Source organism: Labrus bergylta, chromosome 21 (assembly GCF_963930695.1).
Source record: "Labrus bergylta chromosome 21, fLabBer1.1, whole genome shotgun sequence".
Lineage (NCBI taxonomy): Eukaryota > Metazoa > Chordata > Actinopteri > Labriformes > Labridae > Labrus > Labrus bergylta.
The window spans coordinates 4,724,589-4,745,390 of NC_089215.1; the positions used below are offsets into that span (position 1 = coordinate 4,724,589).

At 42.6% G+C, this 20,802-nt stretch overlaps 2 protein-coding genes across 4 annotated transcripts in view; one reads left to right on the forward strand and one right to left on the reverse strand.

The window, feature by feature from the left end:
- The window catches only part of ppp1r9bb (protein phosphatase 1, regulatory subunit 9Bb), a 26,596-nt gene extending 12,685 nt beyond the window's left edge, over positions 1 to 13,911 (forward strand). For all 3 annotated transcript variants that reach the window (XM_065949519.1, XM_065949520.1, XM_020630834.3), the window contains 9 exons: positions 381 to 513; positions 2,198 to 2,318; positions 2,598 to 2,702; positions 6,648 to 6,780; positions 9,594 to 9,746; positions 9,867 to 9,920; positions 10,023 to 10,252; positions 10,344 to 10,440; positions 12,396 to 13,911. In XM_065949519.1, the coding sequence (XP_065805591.1) occupies positions 381 to 513; positions 2,198 to 2,318; positions 2,598 to 2,702; positions 6,648 to 6,780; positions 9,594 to 9,746; positions 9,867 to 9,920; positions 10,023 to 10,252; positions 10,344 to 10,440; positions 12,396 to 12,446 (1,077 nt within the window). In that variant the 3' untranslated portion in view covers positions 12,447 to 13,911. The remainder of the gene's footprint in view (positions 1 to 380; positions 514 to 2,197; positions 2,319 to 2,597; positions 2,703 to 6,647; positions 6,781 to 9,593; positions 9,747 to 9,866; positions 9,921 to 10,022; positions 10,253 to 10,343; positions 10,441 to 12,395) is intronic.
- On the reverse strand, positions 13,910 to 20,491 carry prdm9 (PR domain containing 9). The gene is made up of 7 exons (XM_065949517.1): positions 20,474 to 20,491; positions 20,049 to 20,156; positions 19,875 to 19,967; positions 18,800 to 19,077; positions 18,596 to 18,663; positions 17,730 to 17,920; positions 13,910 to 17,141 (listed from the first exon to the last, which is right to left on the reverse strand). Exons 2-7 carry the CDS (start codon positions 20,143 to 20,145, stop codon positions 15,088 to 15,090), a joined length of 2,781 nt encoding a protein of 926 aa, XP_065805589.1. The 5' UTR covers positions 20,146 to 20,156; positions 20,474 to 20,491; the 3' UTR covers positions 13,910 to 15,087.
- Between the last annotated feature and the right edge of the window lie 311 nt (positions 20,492 to 20,802).

Genomic DNA, 20,802 nt, shown 5'->3' on the forward strand with positions numbered 1-20,802 from the left:
ACTTAATAGCTCTTTATCTTCATCAATTCACCAATTTAAAATACAGAGTAAAAACAATGACATGTATAGAGCGAATAACGTCCTCTGACTTCTTCAGTCTTGAACAAAAACGTTTAAAGTGGGTATAGGCAACTTGAATAAAACCATCAAGAGTAACATATTGTGAAAGTTTGTCTCAGTGTCAAACATTCGGTCAAATGAAATGACCTGTTGGACTTCTTGCGGTCTTTTACTTTTAGAGCGTTTTTGATGTTTTTAAAGGCTGCAGGAAATCAAAGAGATTAATTGTAACAAGCACCAAAAAAAGAGCATCTGAAATAAATGTGTTGATCTACCGTTTGAGTCTCAGTCTGATCCAGTGTGTTCGTCTCGTCCTGCAGGTGTTTGCCACCTACCCCAACGAGGACTACGACAGGCGTAATGAAGACGTGGATCCCATGGCAGCGTCCGCGGAGTACGAGCTGGAGAAGAGGGTGGAGAGGCTGGACCTGTTCCCCGTGGAGCTGGAGAAAGGTAACGAGATGAATCATGAAGTTCCCTCAAAAGACTGCGGTCTCCCCCGGTGCGCATTGTGAACAGTAACTTTGACTTTTATCCAAGAGTTTTATACTTTCCCCCCACAAAATGTGTTTAAAAGAACTGATCAAAGGAAAGTCAGAGCATTCAAAATATAATTTGGTGGACTCCTATCAGGCAATGATCCAAGCACATGAATCAATTAAGGCGAAAAGGTGAAAAGCATCCCCACGTGGCTCGGTCACCAGTTGCATTTTGAGTTCAATAAATGTGTGCGAAGAAGTTTAAAATTGAATTTTTTTTGATGTACGTGATTTAACCTTCCACTTGGCAGTCAAATTTTTCTTTTATGTCCCCCCTTTGAAGTCAAATGAAAAACTAAAAAAAGGTAATAAATAAAAAGAGTCAAATAAAAGAATCTAAATCCTTTTAAACTCGTATAAAAAAAAAAACATTTTATCTGGAGAGCCTTCTATCAACCCGTCCTGCTTCCTGCGAGGCAAAGAAAGTGCAACAGTGCCTCGCTCCCAACATCCCTTTAACATTACCATGCATTAATATATTTATAGAAGACTATATATAGAGATGTGCACAGGGCAGATAACACAGGATACCATATGTGACCATGCTCCATATACATACGTGACATGCTGCTGTGTTTACCGTCTACATTCATTACATCAGGATAGAAAAAGACGCTAGTTATTAGCCTGAGAGAGAGAATCAGTGCTTGCGTATTAATACAGCACTGATGCGGCACTGGGACGTCGTTCATGTTTAATACACGTATGATTGAACTATAACAGCAGACATTAGCATCCAGCTACTTGCCGGCTAGCATTAGGCAAGGCTACTTTATTGATAAAGCACATTTCAGCAACACGGCGATTCAGAGTGACAAAGGAAAACAAGAAAACATCAAAGAAACATTCATCACTGTTTTGTAGTGTTCAAGGCTACAACAGGAAGTACCGCCAATAATTATAAATTTCCTCTGGTGTGTTATGTAAGCTGGGACGTGGTGGAACGCTAATAATAGTAATAGCTGTTATGCAATGATTGCTAATGGGGTTGTAAAATGTGTTGTTTTTCACTTTTAGTCTGATTCTTCTTATTTCATTTGCTGATTAATCGAGAGCGAGTGTCAGATTCCCTCTCTTGTTCAACCTGCAGCCTTGAATACAGCGGTTTTATATTCTCCTTGTCGACAACAGAATTTAAATTCTCCTTTTAAAAGAAAAATGGCCACGCTGTGAGGACGGTGCACGCGAGCATTGCGAGGTAATAAATAGGGAAACAGGAAGGAAGGAAATGCATTGTCAGGCCTCAAGGACACGACACACAACAGAGGGGTAACAGTGAACGTGAACACAACTTTGCTTGTTGTGACCTTTTCATTTAGATCTCATTTGTTTACAAGATGAAGAGCTCAGCGGTGCTTTTTTTTACGCTCCCCAACTGAGTGGTTTGACTGATTGCAAACTCTTCAATATTCATTCAATTTAATCAAACATGCAAAATCTCAGGTGTGACGACATTCATATGGATTTGTTTCCCCTTGTTTGCCACCCACAGACGGTTGTGACGCCGCCTCTTCGAGCTCCCCCATGACAGCAAAACCAATTTAAAAACGGGATTCCAGTCGAGGTATAATGATAATGTGTGGAATTTGTTCTTTCAGATGGCGAGGGCCTGGGCATCAGCATCATTGGGATGGGCGCGGGGGCCGACATGGGTCTGGAGAAGCTGGGCATCTTTGTGAAGACGGTCACAGACGGAGGAGCAGCACACAGGGACGGCAGGTACGTTCACTCACACTGACGCCGTACGTCAGGGGTCACGTCACGGGTCACGTCAGGGGTCGCCTTAAGTTGTAGTTTTCATTTTCCACTGGTGGATTCCTTCACTGTCCCCACATGTCTCCCGATTCCTGGCAGCTGCGAATCGGAGCGCTTTCTTCTCTTCTTTCTAAATGGAGCTCGAGCCTGTGTGGGCTTCAGTAAGGGGATGACGATTGCAGAGGCCGGAGCCGAGCTATTACTGTAAACGCTAAACCGTCTCCCTTTCACTGCCTCCTCCAGGATCCTGGTGAACGATCTGATCGTGGAGGTGGACGGGACCAGTTTGGTGGGAGTCACCCAGAGCTTCGCCGCCTCCGTACTCAGGAACACGGCGGGAACCGTCAAGTAAGAATTACCCTGAGTAGATGTGTGTTTTTGAAAAACTGTAGCAAAAAAAAACCTACAAGGCAAATACTACAAAGGAAGCACAGCCGAGGGAAGGAAAATACAAACGTCTCAGTGGAAAAATCTAGTTTTTATCCTTGTTAGCATGTCCACAGGGTGTGTTTTATTCACTAGAAGAATTGACATAATCACTAAGATTACTTTTCTGATTTGAACTGCGCTGTCTGAATGACAATTTCAAAAACACAAATTCAGTCAGGTTCAGTTTAATTCACATCTAGTTATTTTTGAAATGTGCGTTTTGGCCTTTTGTACACATGCAAACTGTGTTTTAGGTCACTTAAAATGAACCTTGTCGAAAACTCCTTCCGTGGGGGGGGGGGGATTTTCAGAAACTGGTGATGTCACAATGTGCATCGGTCTCTCCTTCGTTTTGGTGTCATTGCGCGAACTACAAAATAAAACAGGAAACACTAAAAGGCTCCACTTGGAAATAAAAAACGGCACAAGGTCGTCAGGTTAAACAAGTTGATGAGACCAACGGCGATAATCAGTAAATCAAACAGGAAACACTGAAGGCAAGACGAGGGAATAGAAAAATGCACACACAGGGGACTTTAGAGGCACGAGGAAGGAAAAGAGAAAATAAAACAGGAAACATGAAGAGCAACCACAAATACGTTCTTAATGAAACTAAACAAGTCTAAGAGGCGAGGGGCGCCTGCGCGTTCTTAGATCTGGATCCAATAAATCAGGGCAAAAGTGTGGATGAGCAGCTTAGAATATTTAGACATGAGGAGGTTTTCTGTCCTGGAAAAACAAACTAAATATTTTATTTTGAGGTATGAGCCTGAGTTTTAAAGAGCCTAATCAAGAAGGAGTGATAACCTGCTCTACCTGCGCTGCTTGTCTGCTCACTCCTCCGTCCTGCTGCCCGTGACCTGGAAATAACTCTAAAGTGCCGTCCTGAAGGCTCTCTCAGTTCCTAACATGTATTTCTGAGGGGAGTGGAGCGAGGAGGGAGCAGACAGGAGCTGTTACAAAAGATGCACAGGTGTATCCTTTTTGAGGGAAATCTCTTCAGCATCTTGTGACGTACAAAACCGCAGACATACACTGCACGGCATGCTGTGATGAACACGGCTGTGACTTTGTGACAGAGGTCATAAAACACAGCTGTAGTCTATGAAAAAACGAAAGGGACAGACGATGCCGCGCTGAAACACGTTCGATTAAATTGACGTCACTGTAACATCACAGCTCCGAAACACAGACGTCTCGGTTCATTACGTGCATGTTGCCTTCAGTCCGCTCTCTCCTCATGTCTAATGTTCGGGACCCTTGGCAGGTGGAGGTTAAATATTCCGTCTAGAGAATCAAAAATCTGTCTCCAAACGTTTTCTAGGAGAGGACAGTCCCAAAATATACGAGCAAAGTGAGCAGAGTCTTCTTCGCAACTCCTCCAACATAAACTTGATTGACTGGGGTCTATTTTTGAAAGGATGTAGGGTGTTCTAAAAAATCTGTCCACTCTTTTCCACTGGAATTCTCTCCATATGTTCGCATTAGTGACTTCATGGATTTCTGAGGAAATTTTGACCCATGCCTCTCCACTTATTTCACAATTTCAACTCCCCCTCCCCCTTTATTCTTTACGTGAGAGTTGTTTTCCTGTTTCATACCTGATAATGCTTAATATAGCCTGGAAACAGGTCTCTTTAAGTGTTTTGTTATTGTTCAGTTAGGGAGCCACCTTTCTGCAGGTTGGTCATCCATCTCTGTTTGTTGGACATTTGGTGAACTTGTGCTGCTGCCCGTCCTGAAAAAGTAGGCAAACGCATGTGACGCACGTCCCTTATTTTGGGTAAAAAAAAAAAAATCACTAGATATGATGCGTAAAGGCTTTCAACACTGTGGCTCCTAAAGATTTTACTTTGCTCGACGCATTTAAGAACACAACATATCGAGTCTTTCAGGCCTGAAGCGTGGTGTAAGAAGTATACCTTTGGGAGCCGTAGTGTTGTGATAGTGACGCCTGCTGCCTAACTCGCTGAGGACAGAGGGATGTTTAATCTCTGCATTGTGTCCTCCTGGTTAAAAAAATAAAAATCTTGCAATAATAATAATAATAAATGTATTTATAAGGCGCTTTAAATCGAAGTTCTGTACAAAGCGATACAGTTAAAATACAGGAAAAAACATGCAGAGAAATCATGACTCATACTGAACAGTAAACAGATGGGTCTTTAACTTTGCTTTAAAAGACCTCAACAGAACAAGCCGGCCTGATGTCCAGAGGTAACCTGTTCCAAAGTGTCGGTGCACGCTCACCAACTGTCTTCTTTCTGACCTTGACAATGACGCATCAAAGCATGTTACAATACACTGAAAACCAGACGAGACTGTGCGAGTTTGTTGTCCCTTTTTTAAGGAAGTTTGTCTCGGGCTCAAAGTGCTGCACACCTTTTTAGCTGCCTCCACAGCAGCATCAATAAATGAAAACTGAACAGAGAAGCGCATATCAGTGACAAACACAAAGCCCGTGTATTGCACATTACTCACTTTGCCCGTGTTCCCCCACAAAACACGACATGAATAAGTGAAAGACGATAAAGAACACCCTGACGCTACCGCACAAACCCGCACGGCCTCAAAACACACCGCTGTGCCCTCGGCTGAATCTTTAATATTAATGTCTCATTTTGAAGTCGGCCTCAGATGTGACCAGGACAAACGTTTGCCTCTCTCTCTCTCTCTCTCTCTCTCTCTCTCTCTCTCTCTCTCTCTCTCTCTCTCTCTCTCTCTCTCTCTCTCTCTCGCCCGCTGAGCATTCTTACTCAAAGAGATGGTTTCCTCTTGATAGGCGCAGTCTCACTCAGACGAGCGACTTCTACCACATCCTGCCTGCTCAGCTCACCAGGCTGCTAGATGTGTATCTCAAGTCTCACAGGGTCATGATTACAGCCTGCAGTATTGAAAAGCTCCTTTTTTTTTTTTTTTTTTTTTAAGACGTCCTGAATATAGTCCAGAGTTTCCACAGAAGCCACAGAAAAACACTGTTATCATCAGACATAAATACAGTCGGGCATCGGATGCATCGTTCTGAAATACCAGAGGACTATTTGTAGGTTCGTCTCCACGGCTTTTTGTTGTGCTCCTTTTTGTCGTCTCGGCTCATCAATAATTCAGGGTTTGGTGGTCAGAACTGAAGAGTAATTGTAAAGTGTGGTGTGTCTCGTGAAGATCAGAGACCTCCACAGAAAGCTCATACATTATTGATCGACGTGTGCTAAAGCTCAGACCTATTCATAAAAAAACATCAGGCGGACAAACAGACAGGGCGGGGGTGTGTGTGTGTGTGTGTGTGGGGGGGGGGTGCAGGAAGTGTGTTTGTGAACATTTAATTACCAGTTAACGTCGTAGAAACTGAATGGCTGCAGGCTTAATAACCATCTGTGGCCTTGTTGTGATTTACTGTATTTTATTTTTTTACTGGCGTCTTTTAATTGGACGGAGGATCGCGAGGGCTCAATCAGGAAACATATAGTGCTCTGTAATGAAGTGAACAATGAGCTGGAGGAGAGGCAGGGCTGAGGGTTTTGATTTTAATCGCAGAAGAAGTCAACGCCGCAGGGACCGCCTTTTGTTCGGCTTGGAAACAGGAAGTCGTTTTCTGCTATCGGAGGCAGCACATTCCTCACTGCGTTAATACACTTTTGATCAAACCTTCAGAAAAAGATGTGGATAATATATGAAAAAAAACACTTTACTGTCCCGTATAGAGGCTGACACTCCTCAGCAAAAAACAGAACATCATATATTATTTAGCGTTCACATATAGTATGGTTTCACATCCCATCAGTTCAGCTAGCTTTCAACATGCTGTGGAGTTTTTTTTTTTTTGTCGTCCTAACACATCTCAACCCCCTGATCGTCGTAATGCAGGTTCGTGATTGGCCGAGAGAAGCCGGGGGAGCAGAGCGAGGTGGCCCAGCTCATCCAGCAGACCCTGGAGCAGGAGCGCTGGCAGAGGGAGATGATGGAGCAGCGCTACAACCAGTACATGGACGAACAAGAGGTCAGCCTGTCACATCGTCAGCGCTCATTTTAAGACAAGAGGGGAAAAAAAAAAAAGAAACAAACAGTGTGGGGTCCACTGAGAGCTGCGCCTGCTGCACAAGCAAAAGCAGAAGAGAGGGTGCAGTGCTTACTAATCAGTTTGCAGCCCTCCCCCCCTCCCCCCCCCCCCCCCCCCCCCCCCTTTACTTGAATGCACACAAACATGCCGCCATGATCACACCAAGAGATGAAAGAGAATACAATTAGAGGGAAGATTCCTGCTTCTCAGTACAATTTTTTTTAATGTAAAATTTCCATTTCACTCAATAGAAATATATTTATTCAAGTATAAAATGAGATAAATATACATGATAGTCGAGTTATTGACTGTTTTAGTCTTTCACAGAGCTGCTTTAGAAGAGAGTAGAGGCATCGCTAAAAGGTCCCAAGAAACTGCAGGAAGAGCTCCATTTGATTTTCTGTTTTTATTTTTCCTCTAAGAAGAAAACGATCGGTAGGGCCTTGTCGTACAGGATTATTATTGTTTAAGGCAGAATATAAAGAAACCAACGCACAAAGAAATATTCTGCTGCATCTTTCTGTTCCACTGTGGAGAAACATGCCAATAAACTAGAGAATCTGCTGCGATTTTCTTACTAAATGTTGAGCTAAACGGTATCATCCTGTCAGTCTGTGTGCCTGTGTGTGTGTGTGATCTGCTCTCTGATAAACACATAACTTAAGAAAATGTGATGATACTTTTAAAAGTTATTTATCTTTATTGGATAAGGCAGCTGAAGAGAGACGGGAAGTGTTGGGAGGAAGAGAGTGGGGGATGATATGCAGGCAGAGGCCTGAGATGGGAATCAAACCCACAGCTGTTGCGCCTCTGTACACGAGATGCTGTCCTGTGCCTTGATAATACTGTTTAGATATGAAGTGGAATATGCAGATTTAGTCATTTTTGTTAAGTGGGGGACAAAAATCAGAAGTATTAAAAACCACAGAGGACAACAGGGAAAGAAAACTTAAGAGCAAATGAAATATCATGACAGAGTAAAAGCATTATTTAGCATATCTATCAAATCAGAATCAAAAAGGTTCTGAAAGAATGGATTCTTCCCGACGTAAAAAACTTTAGAAATCGTTTAATTGGATGCCAGATAAGATAAGAATATGCCCTTCACTGCAGGCGAAGTCATCATCAGTTTTTGCGATGTTCACAGAATTAAGAAACTTAAAAAAATATCATTAAGAATACTTTTAAATCAGGGCGCCAATAGCCTAGCGTTTGGGTCACGCCCCCTGTACGGAGGCTGTAGTCCTCCAAGCAGGCGGCCCCGGGTCTAAATCTGACCTGCGACTGATTTGCGAACAGTCTCTGTTTCTGATTTCCTTCTCGATCCACTGTCCTGTCAAATGAAGGCGAGGAGCCCAAATTTAAATCTAAAACCTTCAAAATGTGTCGTTGTTCGGACAGATAGTTTCACAAACGCCACAATACGTTCAATACACATCTGACACAAGACAGCCTGAACATCTGTTTTCACTTTCCACTTGCTCAGAGACAAAATACGGCTTCAAAATAAGAGAATCTGTTGTGGCCCTGCGTGTGTTCGCTTCCCCTTTTAGGATCATAAAATCCATTCCAGTATCACGGTGAGCAGAAGTGACCCTGAGGCGATGTCGCTCATGTGTTCCTCTGGCCCCAAAGCCACACTGGTGTATCCAGCGTCCAGCATCAGACTGATCAAACGATAAGCTCTGATCTCCAAACGGGGACAAATCAGGATGAATGGAAGAGGACGCCCTCAGATGCTCTTTGCTCTGATAATCCTCATGTCCCTCTCTGCGATGTTCTGTGTTTCAGTTTTACATAAACAGATCCCGTGTTCAAAAACTCTGTGTGCTTTCATTAGAACAGCAGAAGGGGAGTCGCCCTCTTGGCGTTCAGGTGATGGGGTGTGGTTCTTGAAAAGGCTCTAGGGTTATCCGATTGGGTGGGAAAAACAGAGTTTAGCACCATCTAGTGTCCAGATGGTGTCACTGCACTGAAATGTGAGCTTTTAAAAAAACACAACAATCAATAATGTCCGTTTGTTTTTGACACATCTGTGACTTTTTAATGTTAAAACATGTACGTTCATTTATCGTAATTGACTTTTTCTAAACTATTTTAAAAAATATTTATGGAAGTATCTCATGACATCACAAATTCTTCCTATTATAGCTTTACGTTACTCTGAAAAATCTGTCTTTTTAAAAGTCAGCTTTCTCTTTCTTCACGATGTTCCTCTGCAGAAATGTTGACTCGGTTTCAATCAATCAATCAATCGTTATTGTTAAGTGTTATCTTAAAAGAGCATATGGGATAATATGCAGGCAGGATTTCTCCTTTGTATTCCTCGTGTTCCTGCCGTCCACACTTCCTCGCCGCTGAGGTCGGAGCAGGCCGTGCATGAACGAGGACGACGGGCGGTTTAGCGGGGCGACACAGTCCGACGGCGGCTTGGATCTGAATCAAACAAGACTCAGTGCAAGATGTGACTTAATTGGGTCGATTCACCGACCGATAAGATTTGTTTCCCTCACTTGCCTCCAGTAACTGTTGGTATTGCTAGCCAAGCAGATAAGAGTTTTTTAAAAAAAAAATGCTGAAATCATGGAAAAGTGAACTCCAGAACATCAGCAGTTTGTCCTCACTGAAACACTTTGAAAACTTCCGGATGAAACTCCGATCTAAACTGTTCAAAAGAACTCTCTGAGGGGGGGGGATCAGAACTGCTCCATCAAACTTTAAGTGTTTATCTTGTGAATGTGTGTTCTCTGCAGGGCGGCGAGTATGGCACAGACGAGGAGGAGGAGGACGACGAGGAGGTCAGCCCGCCGTATCCCAGCGCCATCGAGGTGTTCGACTTGGCGGAGAACGAGGACATGTCGCCCCTGGAGACGGACCCTGAGAAACTGGCTCATAAATACAAAGAGGTGAGGAGTCGGCTCTTTAATTAGAGGCTCTCCTGTGTGATCACAGAGGTTTTTTTTTTGTTCTCTGATGAATATTGACACGTGTATTTAAAACGATCATCTCCTCTTTCTGCTGTGAAGCTCCAAATAAAGCACGCTGTGACGCAGGCCGAGATCCAGCAGCTGAAACGAAAGGTAGATGATTCAATTAAGATCATATTTTAAACTAAAGTCAATCCTATGTGAAGAGGAAGTAAAGCAGGATGTTTTTTTATTGACGTGTATGTACGCTTTCAGCTTCACCACGCGGAGCAGGACAAGCAGCGCTGGAGGATGGACAAAGCCCAGCTGGAGACGACCCTGCAGGAGAACAAGGAGCGGATGGAGAAGCTGGAGGGATACTGGATGGAGGCTCAGAGTCTGTGCCAGGCGGTGGACGAGCACCTGAAGGAGACCCAGTCCCAGTATCAGGCCCTGGAGCGCAAGTACAGCAAAGCCAAGCGCCTGATCAAGGAGTACCAGCAGAAGTAAGACGAGATGATTACACACATAAAGAGAGCTACTTTACGAGTCGGTTAAAAACCAGTCTGACACTCTCCGCTCTGCTTCCTGTCACAGGGAGATCGAGTACCTGAAGAAGGAGACCCAGCGTTGTGCACAAGTTGGAGAGGAGGCGACTCTGCTGAAAGAAGAGTCGGGACAACTTCAAGAGCAGGTACACGAGGAGGCCCGAGCTGTTTTTATACATGCACAGCCAGTCACTTCTAGCTGCTGAGGTCTCAGTCAAGTCTTACCTGCTGAGGTTTCAGGTCCAGTCTCAGGTATTCAACACCTCTGTGTGTTAGCTAACTATAAAAAATGACATGAGGAGATCAGGAGATGTCCCAGTTTGCAGCCTGGGTCACCGTGGAACCATATTTCTTTTTCCTATTTTCAGATTTATTTCCAGAACTTTTCACTTCTTGTTGAGGCTTCAAAGCTCAAAATGTAGCTTGTAACACTTTCCCAAAGTTCTCAAAGACATCGAAAGAGGCTCAGTGATCGTCGAGAGCGAGCGAGCGAGCGGGCCAAACGTTGAAGTCTGCACTTCCCTCTGAATAAGTTTTGACTTTGAATGTCCAGACAGAAATGTTCTGTTGGAAAATCAATCACTTTCCTTTAAGCCAGAAGAGACGACGACACGCTGTGCAGAAGATTTTTTTTTTTTTTCCTCGGCGTTGTTAATCGGAGCAAGTCAGAAGCCTGCACAGGAATCTCTTTGTCTAAGCTCTGCCTTCAGCGGTAAATGAAATCCTGCCTGCCTGGATTCACCTGAAAGCCCATCTCACCATTTTTATCATGAATAAGCTTTTTCTTTTTTTTTTTGTCCCAAAACGGAAGTTCTGAAACTGAAACTGGAACTCTGCGTTTAAAGCATCAGTTTGAAGAGTTTTTATCTGTATTTCTGAAGCTTTTCCATGAAGTTTGTTCACTTTAACTCACCGGGTCCAGCTTGAGATGAAATCAACTTCATGAAAATCTCTCCGATAGACAATTAGAACTCGTCTGTTAGAAAGTTTCATTTTCAGTTTCATGAGATTCATTTGGCCCAAAACTGTTTCAGAAAGTCAAGTGGCTTTTTCACACACATCTATTTAAATATGTTTTCTTCAGTGAAACAAAAGCTCTTTCATCAGCTACAAAACCTCAGAGAGCTATATTTAATCAGTGTGCTGTATCGGTTGTTTCAAGCCTTAGCTGACGCTGCAGCATGCAACTCGTATTGTCAGAAAATGACACGACATGTTTGCGACAACTTTGATCTATATTTTAAAGTCACACAAGTTATTTCTCTGGGGGTAAAAAGATTGATTTGTATCACTGATAGATTCTACAGTTCATTTAGCAGACGCTTTAATCCAAAGCGATGTAGATCAGAGAGTAAGAAGGACACAAGGGAGGATCTAGAGAGGAGGAAACGATGTCAGTAAGTGCAGACAAACAGCTTTAAGTCTGATCGGACACACAAGTGCTGACAGGCAGAGCACAAAGGAGAAGCACAGCTGTTCTTTGGAGTTCTACTCAGCATCAAAACCATCCTAAAACATCTTCATCAAAATCATAAATATCATTAAGTGCCTAGTAGGGTTGGGAATCTTTGGGTGTCTCACAATTCGATACGATTTTGATTCTTGGATCACGATTCTATTCAGACTGTATTTTCTATTCAAAACCATTCTGGATCCATGGATTCAAAGTCTATTTTATGAATTAGTACATATTTCAGGATCTACTCCGGTCATCTGTGAGACTGCCAAATGGAGCGGCAAGAAGTTCAGCCATTTTACTGAGTTAAGGAGCTAGCCTTAGCACTTACCAGCAAAAAAAAAACTAAATACAAATCTATTTTAAATCTGAGAAGATAACAATCTCTATTTTTACATGTATAAATGTTTCCCCCACCTGTAGTGACTGGGTGTTCATAAAGAGCTGGGTCTTTAGCTTTTTCTTAAAGGTGCAAAGGGACTCTGCAGATCGAATGGAGTTTGGTAGTTCGTTCCACCACCAGGGGGCGATATACAAATATTCTGTTTTCTTACTAATGCACTCAGACTTTTGGACCCTCCTGTAAATATTATTCACCAGCAAACGCAGCGTTAATGAACCCACATTTCTCTGTCCTCTCTCCAGGTGGCTGATCTGGAGTGCCGGGTGGAGGAGCTCAAATCTGAACCTTTATAAGAATAAAAAAATTAAAAAGCCTTCCTCCGTGACCTATCTCTGCGAGCAGAACATTACGAGAAGAAGCCGAAGACAGTGTTACTATTCTTGCAATGAGCTGCAGGGTATTCCTGGTCCCAACACTCTGGATGTGCCCTCAGGCTTCCTATTTCCGCCTCATTTCCCCTTTTAACAAAGTTTTTCAGTTAACGTCGAAGAGGAACGTGAAGAGCGCTTCATCACAAATACAGACTCTGTGGAGCTCTAGATGTGTACTATTCCCTTTTTTTATTTTCCAAACTTTAGTATTAAACCCAATAATTTGTCGTTTAGTGACGGACCAGGCTTTTGCTTTTTCTTTGCCAAAAAAACCCAACAAATTTCCTTTTTTTTTTCTTTCGCCTAGTTTTGTGACATTTTTCTTTCCCTGAGTTTGTACAGATGTGATACTGTGTGGTTTAACAATCAGTTTGGTTTGTACAAAATTTTAATATGTGTATAACATTTAACATAATATAAACTAAAATGAGATTGAGGGATTGTTGTATATTTTACGTGATGACGGTGTGTAAATTGGGAACGGGAGATTGCACTGAAGAAGAAGACGTCGACAAGACGCTTCACCGGAATGAAGGGAAGAGAAAACGGGGGGAAAAAACGTGTGTGACATGTCTTCAGAAGAAAAAAAAAACATTTCTACAAACAGTAACCCAACCTCCGTAGGGGTCGTGTCCCTTAACCTTGAGAACCACCTGCTGCCTACCTTTCAGAAGTGTTTGTGTGTTTTTTACACATTGAGACTCGTTAACGAGCGTCCAATCCTCTCAACCCCCTCGCTCCTTTTCAGTAAAAAAGGACCATACAGAAACGAGCCTCCACAACTGCTGTGCCACAGATGAAAACGGATCTTATTCCCCCCCCCGCCTCAAATGGATGTTGTTAAGGATTTGTGTAACTGATATTAGTTAGGACTACTGATACTGGGACTGGGACGTTGATGAAAATCGTAACCAGCAGTAAAACTCATCGATTTAGTTGTGTCTTGAACCAGCAGCTGCACTTGACACCGCTGTGTGTAGCACATGGAAAACACTGCCAGGTTCACACCTGTTTCAATTTCCGCACAGTTTGAAATGAAATTGAGTCTACTTGTGTCAACTGTCATACCAGTATGTTTGTATAGTTCAGGATAAGACTGAAGTATTTTAATTTTACCTAATATTTATAATATAGTCCGGCTGGAAATATGAGCGAAGGACAAAAACTGACAAAAGCAATGCAAAACGGTCATGTGTTATAGACAGTTATACTGTGTCATGTAAAAAAAAAAAAAGTAGATCTGGATGACTACGTAAACTAAATTAAGATTAATGAATTAAAAAAAAAAAAAACGACAGGCATGGTTATGAGTATTTTCATAATATTAAGGCTTGTACAGTGCACATGCTTTGCATTGTATGTTTTGTGGAATAAATGGTCAACAGTGGTGAGAAACGATGGGTTGTTTTTATTTTGGTTTCACAATTTAGATTTGACATTTAGAGGAAAATAAGCATTTTGTTTTATGTGACTTTAGAGAGCGAGCTCAGGAGCCACACTTACCTGCCAGCTCGTGTTTTGTCTGCTGTGAAAGATGTGTGTGGTCACGCTCAATTTTCTTTTTCAATAACATCTGATTCAGGATGGGCCACAGTGGAGTCGCTATTACGAGGCTGTTTTAAGATAATTGTATCAGAGAGAAGCACAGTGGAGTTTGGCGGCTAATGAGGAATGCTCTAATGCCCCAGTCGAATCAATATTCAATTGAATAAGTACACCATGCATACAAATTGAAATCCACTTGTCATGCCAAACCTCTCTGTATTATGTTGAATCTGAAAACATGAACTTGAAAGTTGTTACCATGACTACACATAAGTTGAAGATTGTAGTTCGGATCAGATGTGAAGGTTTGACTTTGCCAAATGTGCATCTTATCAGGATTTTTTATTTGTTGGAACAAGAAATGACCACATCTGGAGGACAGGTTGAACACTTATACATTATGCATTTATCCTGGTCGCCATGGTAGCGGCTTGACATTCACAGGTGGCCATCCTCAAAGGAATAACCTTCATGCCTCGAGCGCTTCAAGTGAAAATGACGACGCAAAACTGGAAGTTGAGAGCGACTCATTGTCATGTTTACTGAATTTATGAATCCTCATCTCACCTGGTGACAAATAATCACTCTTCCTTTTCGCAAAAAGACCATCACACTCCCCCTGCTGGTCAATGAAGAAAATGCAGGTTTACAGCTTTTTTTTTTTCTTCTTTAAATCTGAGGCTTCGTCCACTTCTAACATTCAGTCTCTCTTTGAATCTAACTAAATAACCAAGACGCCCATCACTGCATACTTTGGTTGCTCTGATTGGTTGCATTGAATTAATTACATTGATTTATTCACATTTAGCTCTTTCAGTAATTGACAAAAATTGAAAATTATTTTTGAAAAATTAAATATCTTGGGCGTGAAATGAGCTTCAAATAAAAAACAAGTTTAAATAATGTTATATACAGGACATTCACTAAATTCTCTGCAGCGCTTTAAGGTCACAATTGTGGAGTATTTGACTTTATAGTGCAACAATTCTTTATACTGAGAGCAAACTGGAGAACGTGTCTACAGGTGCATCTTCTGATGGTGTCTCCTGAGGTGATAGTTTCTGGAGAAGCTCTTCCCACACTGCGCACATTTGAACATCCTCTGTCCCAGGTGGAGCATCTGATGAGCTTTGAGACTCTGCGGGCGGCTGAAGCTCTTGCAGCACTCGGGGCAGCTGTAGGGCCTAACGCCCGTGTGCTTCCTCTCGTGCCTCTTCAGGTCCCCCGACTGCCTGAAGCTCTCGCCGCAGTGCGTGCACAGGTACGGCTTCTCCCCGGTGTGAGTCCTGAGGTGCACGTTGAGCTGGCCCGTGTAGGAGAAGCTCTTGCTGCAGTGCGGGCAGCTGTACGGCTTCTCGCCCGTGTGAATGCGCTGGTGCTGCTTGAGCCCGAAGTGATTGGTGAAACCTTTCCCGCAGTCGGTGCACAGGTAGAGCACCTTCACCTGCTGGAAGCACGCGTGAGACTTCAACGCCTTGCTGCCTGAAAAGTTCTCCCCGCAGTGGGGGCACACGCACTCTTTCCCCTCCTCTTCCTCCAGCTGATCCGCGAGGCCGTCCGAGTCCTGGAGCGACAGATACTCGGCCGGGTGGTGCCTCTTGATGTGTTTCATCAGGTAACTCTTCAGAGTGAAAGAGAACTGGCAGAAGGAGCAGGAGAAGAGCTCGGACGTGCAGTGATACTTCTTACACTTGTTGCTCTTCTGATGCTGTTTGAGGTTAGCAGAGGTGGTGAAGGCTTTCCCGCAGCGCTCACAGCTGAAAGACTTCGAGTCCACGTGCGCCGTCTGCTCGTGTCTCTTGAGGAAACCCGACTTGATAAAGGTCGCCCCGCACTGACCGCACTTGTGCTGCCTCAAAGCGCACTTGTGAGCTTTAAGCTCCTCTTGGGTTCCGTATGTCCGTTTGCAGCGATTACAGCTGAACCATTTATATTTCTTTGACTTTGCGTTCTTTGCCGGAGGTTCCTCTGCTTCGGGGGAGCTATTCTCGGTCTGAACGGGGGTGTTCATCGGCTTTTTGCACGCGGCCGCCCGCCGTTTTGGAGCTATGAGCTTGGTTATGGCAGAAACTTTAGATCTGGCTCCGAGTCTCTGAGGTCTCTGAGAGGGAATCGGTTTGATGGACTCGGCTTTTTCCGCCACTGATTTTGGGGGATTGAAATCCGGATCGCAGCTCTGATCGTCGTCTTCATTTCCCGCTGTCGTCTCCTCGGAGTGATTCTCTCTCGTGTGTTGCTGAAGGCTCTCCGCCGACGCAAAAGCAAGTGAACACTCGGCACAGCCAAAGGGCGATGAGGTTGATTCTTCTGGATTTGGTTTCTTGGCCCTTTTGTTTTGGATTTGGTGACCACGCAGGTGTCTGTTCAGGTCGCTGTACTGGCCGAAACACTTCTGGCACACGGTGCAGACGTACGGACGTATCCCTTTATGGATAGTCAGCTTATGCTTTCTGAGGTACGCCTCACTTGTGAAGCTCTTACCGCAGTCTAAACAACTCGACTGGGACGTTTCTGTAGAAGCCGTTTCAGTTTCATTAACGTCCACAGCTTCTTGTGGATCCTCAGTCATATCCACTTCTTTTGTTTCCTCAGCTGGAGGTGCAGCGTTTAAGAGTTCTGACCTCATAGTTAGGCTCTCTTCCGGCTCCTTCTGATCTGGAACAGCGTCTGTCTCGTTTGTACCGGTCTGCTTTCTGTGAACCAGCTGGTGTCTGATTAAGCCAGACGCCTGGCTGAAGCTCCGCCTGCACTGCGGGCAGCAGTAGGGACGCTTGTTGGAGTGGACGCAGAGTTTGTGCCTCCGCAGGTGAGGCATCTGCTTGAAAACCTTCCCGCAGTCGCCGCACGTGTGGGAATCGACGGGATCGACGGATAGAACCACCAGCGATGCCTCGCAGTCGTCGTTGGTGGCGGGATTTTCTGGTTCCATGGCCTCAGCAGCCGGCGGTGTACAGTCTTCTTTCGGCTGTGTGTGGAAGTGTTGTGTGTGTCGCTGGAGGAACGCCTCCGTGGTGAAGGACAGCTGACAGTGAGAGCACAGGAAGAGCTGATGTGATGCTGCAGAATTATTTTCTATGATAAAAGAAGGAAAATGTCTTGTTAGTTCATGTGAAACAGTTAATCACAAAACAATCATGTTTGTGTATTTCTGGACTGTGTGTGTGTAGCATGTTCATGATCAATAACAGGTTGAAAAGAATGAATTTCCATACAGCAGTAGGGCTGGGAAATATATCAAGTTTTTAAGATATATCGATATATTTTCAAACAAGATATAGGGTAAGATAATATTGTTAATATGGATATAGTTTATGTTACATTAAAATAACGTTCTCGAGGTGCCAGGTCACCTTTTCCTCATCTCACTGATGATGACTGACTGTCTGTCCCTCTTCACCCTGCTCCTCCTCTCTCTCTCTCTTTTATTGTATTTAAGGAACATTTATTTTATAATATTACTTTTTAAATTCACAAACAGGTAGTTTATTTTTCCATGTGTTTTCACTGTTAATAAAACACATATCCATATATATCGAGTATCGCCATTCAGCTAATCAATATCGAGATATGAGTTTTGGTCCATATCGCCCGGCCCTATTCAGCGGTATAATAAAGTTTCACTTCTTCTTCTAACTGGTGACACTTGAGAAGTGAAGGTACCTGTCGCGTTCAGCCTCATCAGCCACACCTGCATCCAGGCTTCACTGAAATGGTCCAGAAGTTTGCTGCTGGGCCACACCATGAGCTCATCTCCAGGCGAAACGGTGCGACAGCAGTGAAACAGGATGCTACCTTTGTACTGAACCGCCAGCAGGTTCGTCTCGTCTTTGTTACGAGCAAAGTTTACGTACCTAAGTAGCAACAGGGATTGTAAAAAAAAATGAAAATAAATTAAGATGAGCAACAAAGGTGTGGGTGGATTTTTTGAGAAACATCAAGGTTAATTTACAAACAAAAGTAAAGCAGGTCCAAAATATTCATAATCTAATCATGGAAGCAGATTATACTTTTAAAGCACAAAACCTGCTCATTGAATGCACTTGAAGAGAGGTTTGGTTGGGATTTGAAAAAATGTACAACACAGGACACTAGTAGAGATGATACAATATTTGTTCCTTCCTTCTAGATATGTGATCCAATCACTGCGTTCACATTATCAGGTGGAACTAGATATTGATCCAATAGTCTGAATACAGCATACCCTGTAGGGATGATATGTGATAACTGTCATTGTTTTATGAAGTTTCTTACGTTTAACTTTTAAAATAAGAAATAAATACTGAGATGATAAGAGTCATCAAAGTGAAGCCTTGCAGACAGTTTTTTTTACAAAATAGATACATGCAAAAAATGGCATCGGTTTCTTCTCTTGGTAGTTTGATACATCTTTCTATAGCGGTCCATGACACAGTCACACAGTGTCTTACAGTGGAAGGCTAAATACATGAACGTTTTACTCCTTTAAAAAAAAAACTCGGGGACTGAAAGTAAGGACACAGTCACAGAAGCAGAAGTGAAGTTATTACCTCATCCAGTTTGAGTGTAAATCTCCAGCGGCATCAATGTACTCGTACTCATCTTTTCCTTTGTAAATCTGCAGAAAACGAGAACATTTTTAAATACACACAGAATTACCGCATTGTTGAATAATTTAAGAGAACAACTCATGATGAGATTTAATGATACGTTTGTCATCTACCGGGCGGTAACTGATTTCATTTCACACTCACCTCCCAGGAGAAGTCACTCTCTACTGCATTCTCCTTTGTTGTCACTTCTCCCTCAATGGGTCCAAAATGCATTCCCGGAGACACCGTCGGCCCATGATTTATGACCCCTACGCCTGCCCCGGGAATACTAGATCTTCCTATCATGAGGCCATAGGGAATCGTGAGCAGGGCCCTTTGGGGGACGCCCATGCTCGTTGGGAAATCCAGGATAAAAGACGGGCCGTTGATGTCAGCAGGATCACTCTGGTCCTGAAAGAGAGGCAGACACTCCTTGCAATCTAGAAAATATGAAAAGGAGACAAAATAATAATCAAACGTATCAGTATGGCATTATTAAAGGTGTTACTAGCACAAACCTTAACATGCCACACACACATTTACATTATTATTTTTCTTTATTTTACAGGGACATTGCATATTGATAAACATTTCTGTAAATATGCCTGTTGTCCAGATTTTATAAAAGGCTCCCTAAAAAAAAAAAACTAATTCAAACATCGCTAAAAGCTGCAAAAATAGAAATATCACGACAGTAATGAAGCAGACAGGTGAGCAGCCACAAGAGAAAATACATGAACCATGCAGGATACACATGAAGCAGCATTTGGTTAATATAAACATGTACATAATGCAGGACAGACACGGAGCAGCATTGAGCAAAAACTAAACAAAAAAACAAACAAGTATTAGTAAAAGCACGTATCCAATAACCTACTAAAGTAAATGTAACACCATATACAATAAACACGTACAAATGACACAAGGCCACATATAAAACATCGAATCACACCTACAATAAATAATGTACTGGAACTCAAATGGGATTTACAGAACACTAAATACATTTGTAGGATTCGGACTCTTTTTTGTAGCATGCACTGCCTGAAACAAGATTAACATGAAGAATGGAAATTTCAGAATCAGGAAAAAAAGGGAGAATAAACATTATTAATTATGTGCTGTGACATTTCTTTCTTTAAGTAGAACACGCGTTGTCTGATTTTATTTATAAGATACTATGGGAGCAAAAGCAATAACAATACATGAGGAAAATGAAAGAAAGTCTCCTACTTACAGAAACCATCATCAGCCTCTGGATTATCTCCATGTCCCACAGTTTCCAGTAACCTCTGGATTGGAGTTTCTGCTGGTTCCAAGCCTGGAATCACTGAAACAACAGATATACTATTAGAAGGAGTTTAAATGTACAAGTACAGAGTAATGCACAGAAGAAAAACCTGCTTCATACCTGCAGTGGTGTTGTTCACAGTGGAAAGGATCTCCTCTGTTATAACGACCTCCTCTGTTGTCTCAACCCACTCCACGCCGCTGCTCCTGGCCGACATGAGGACAGACTCTGTGGAGAGTTCACGGGGAATATTCAATTATATCACAGCTTGTCACTGAAACACAGACTATCTGAAACATACAGGAGCGGTGCTGTCAAGTTAGCTTTAGTCTGCAATAGGAAGTAGGATAGCATCATAGCAAAGTGGCTATCAAAGCATGATGAAGACATTAAAGTACAGAGAGTAATACTTTCTAAATGAACGTAAATAAAATCACGCACTAACAGGAATAACAGCCTTTATATTACTCGAAATTTTCAGCAAACTATCGCTATAAACTGGTTTTGGTTTAAGTAAAATCTCACACAAAAACAACAAAACTAACCGTGAGCCGGAAGCACATCACCGGAAGTAGAAAAAAAAACCAAACATACCAGTAAAGATAAAGATAAACTTTATTTGTGCGTTACAGCAGCTCCAGAAAACAGGGGACGGGAATATAATTATTAAAAAAAATAAAAAATAGAAGTTAAAAATCAAATCAAACATATTTACATCAGTTAAATAAAGAAATACAATAATGGAGTAGATGTGAAAAATATTCCCGTTTTTTTTTTTTTTTTTTTTTTTTTTAGTAGCCTACAAGTAAAATAAATATTTGTAGTTTTTGACGTGTTTTTTTTTTGTTTCCAGTTGTCTGTTTTTATTTTGTTG

Excerpts from the sequence above, each read along its gene's own strand:
- prdm9 (XM_065949517.1), bottom strand. The coding sequence starts at position 20,145 with ATGTCGGCCAGGAGCAGCGGCGTGGAGTGGGTTGAGACAACAGAGGAG. Across the intron at positions 19,078-19,874 it reads AGAGGCTGATGATGGTTTCT|ATTGCAAGGAGTGTCTGCCT; the intron begins GTAAGTAGGAGA and ends CATATTTTCTAG. Across the intron at positions 18,664-18,799 it reads AGAGTGACTTCTCCTGGGAG|ATTTACAAAGGAAAAGATGA; the intron begins GTGAGTGTGAAA and ends CGTTTTCTGCAG.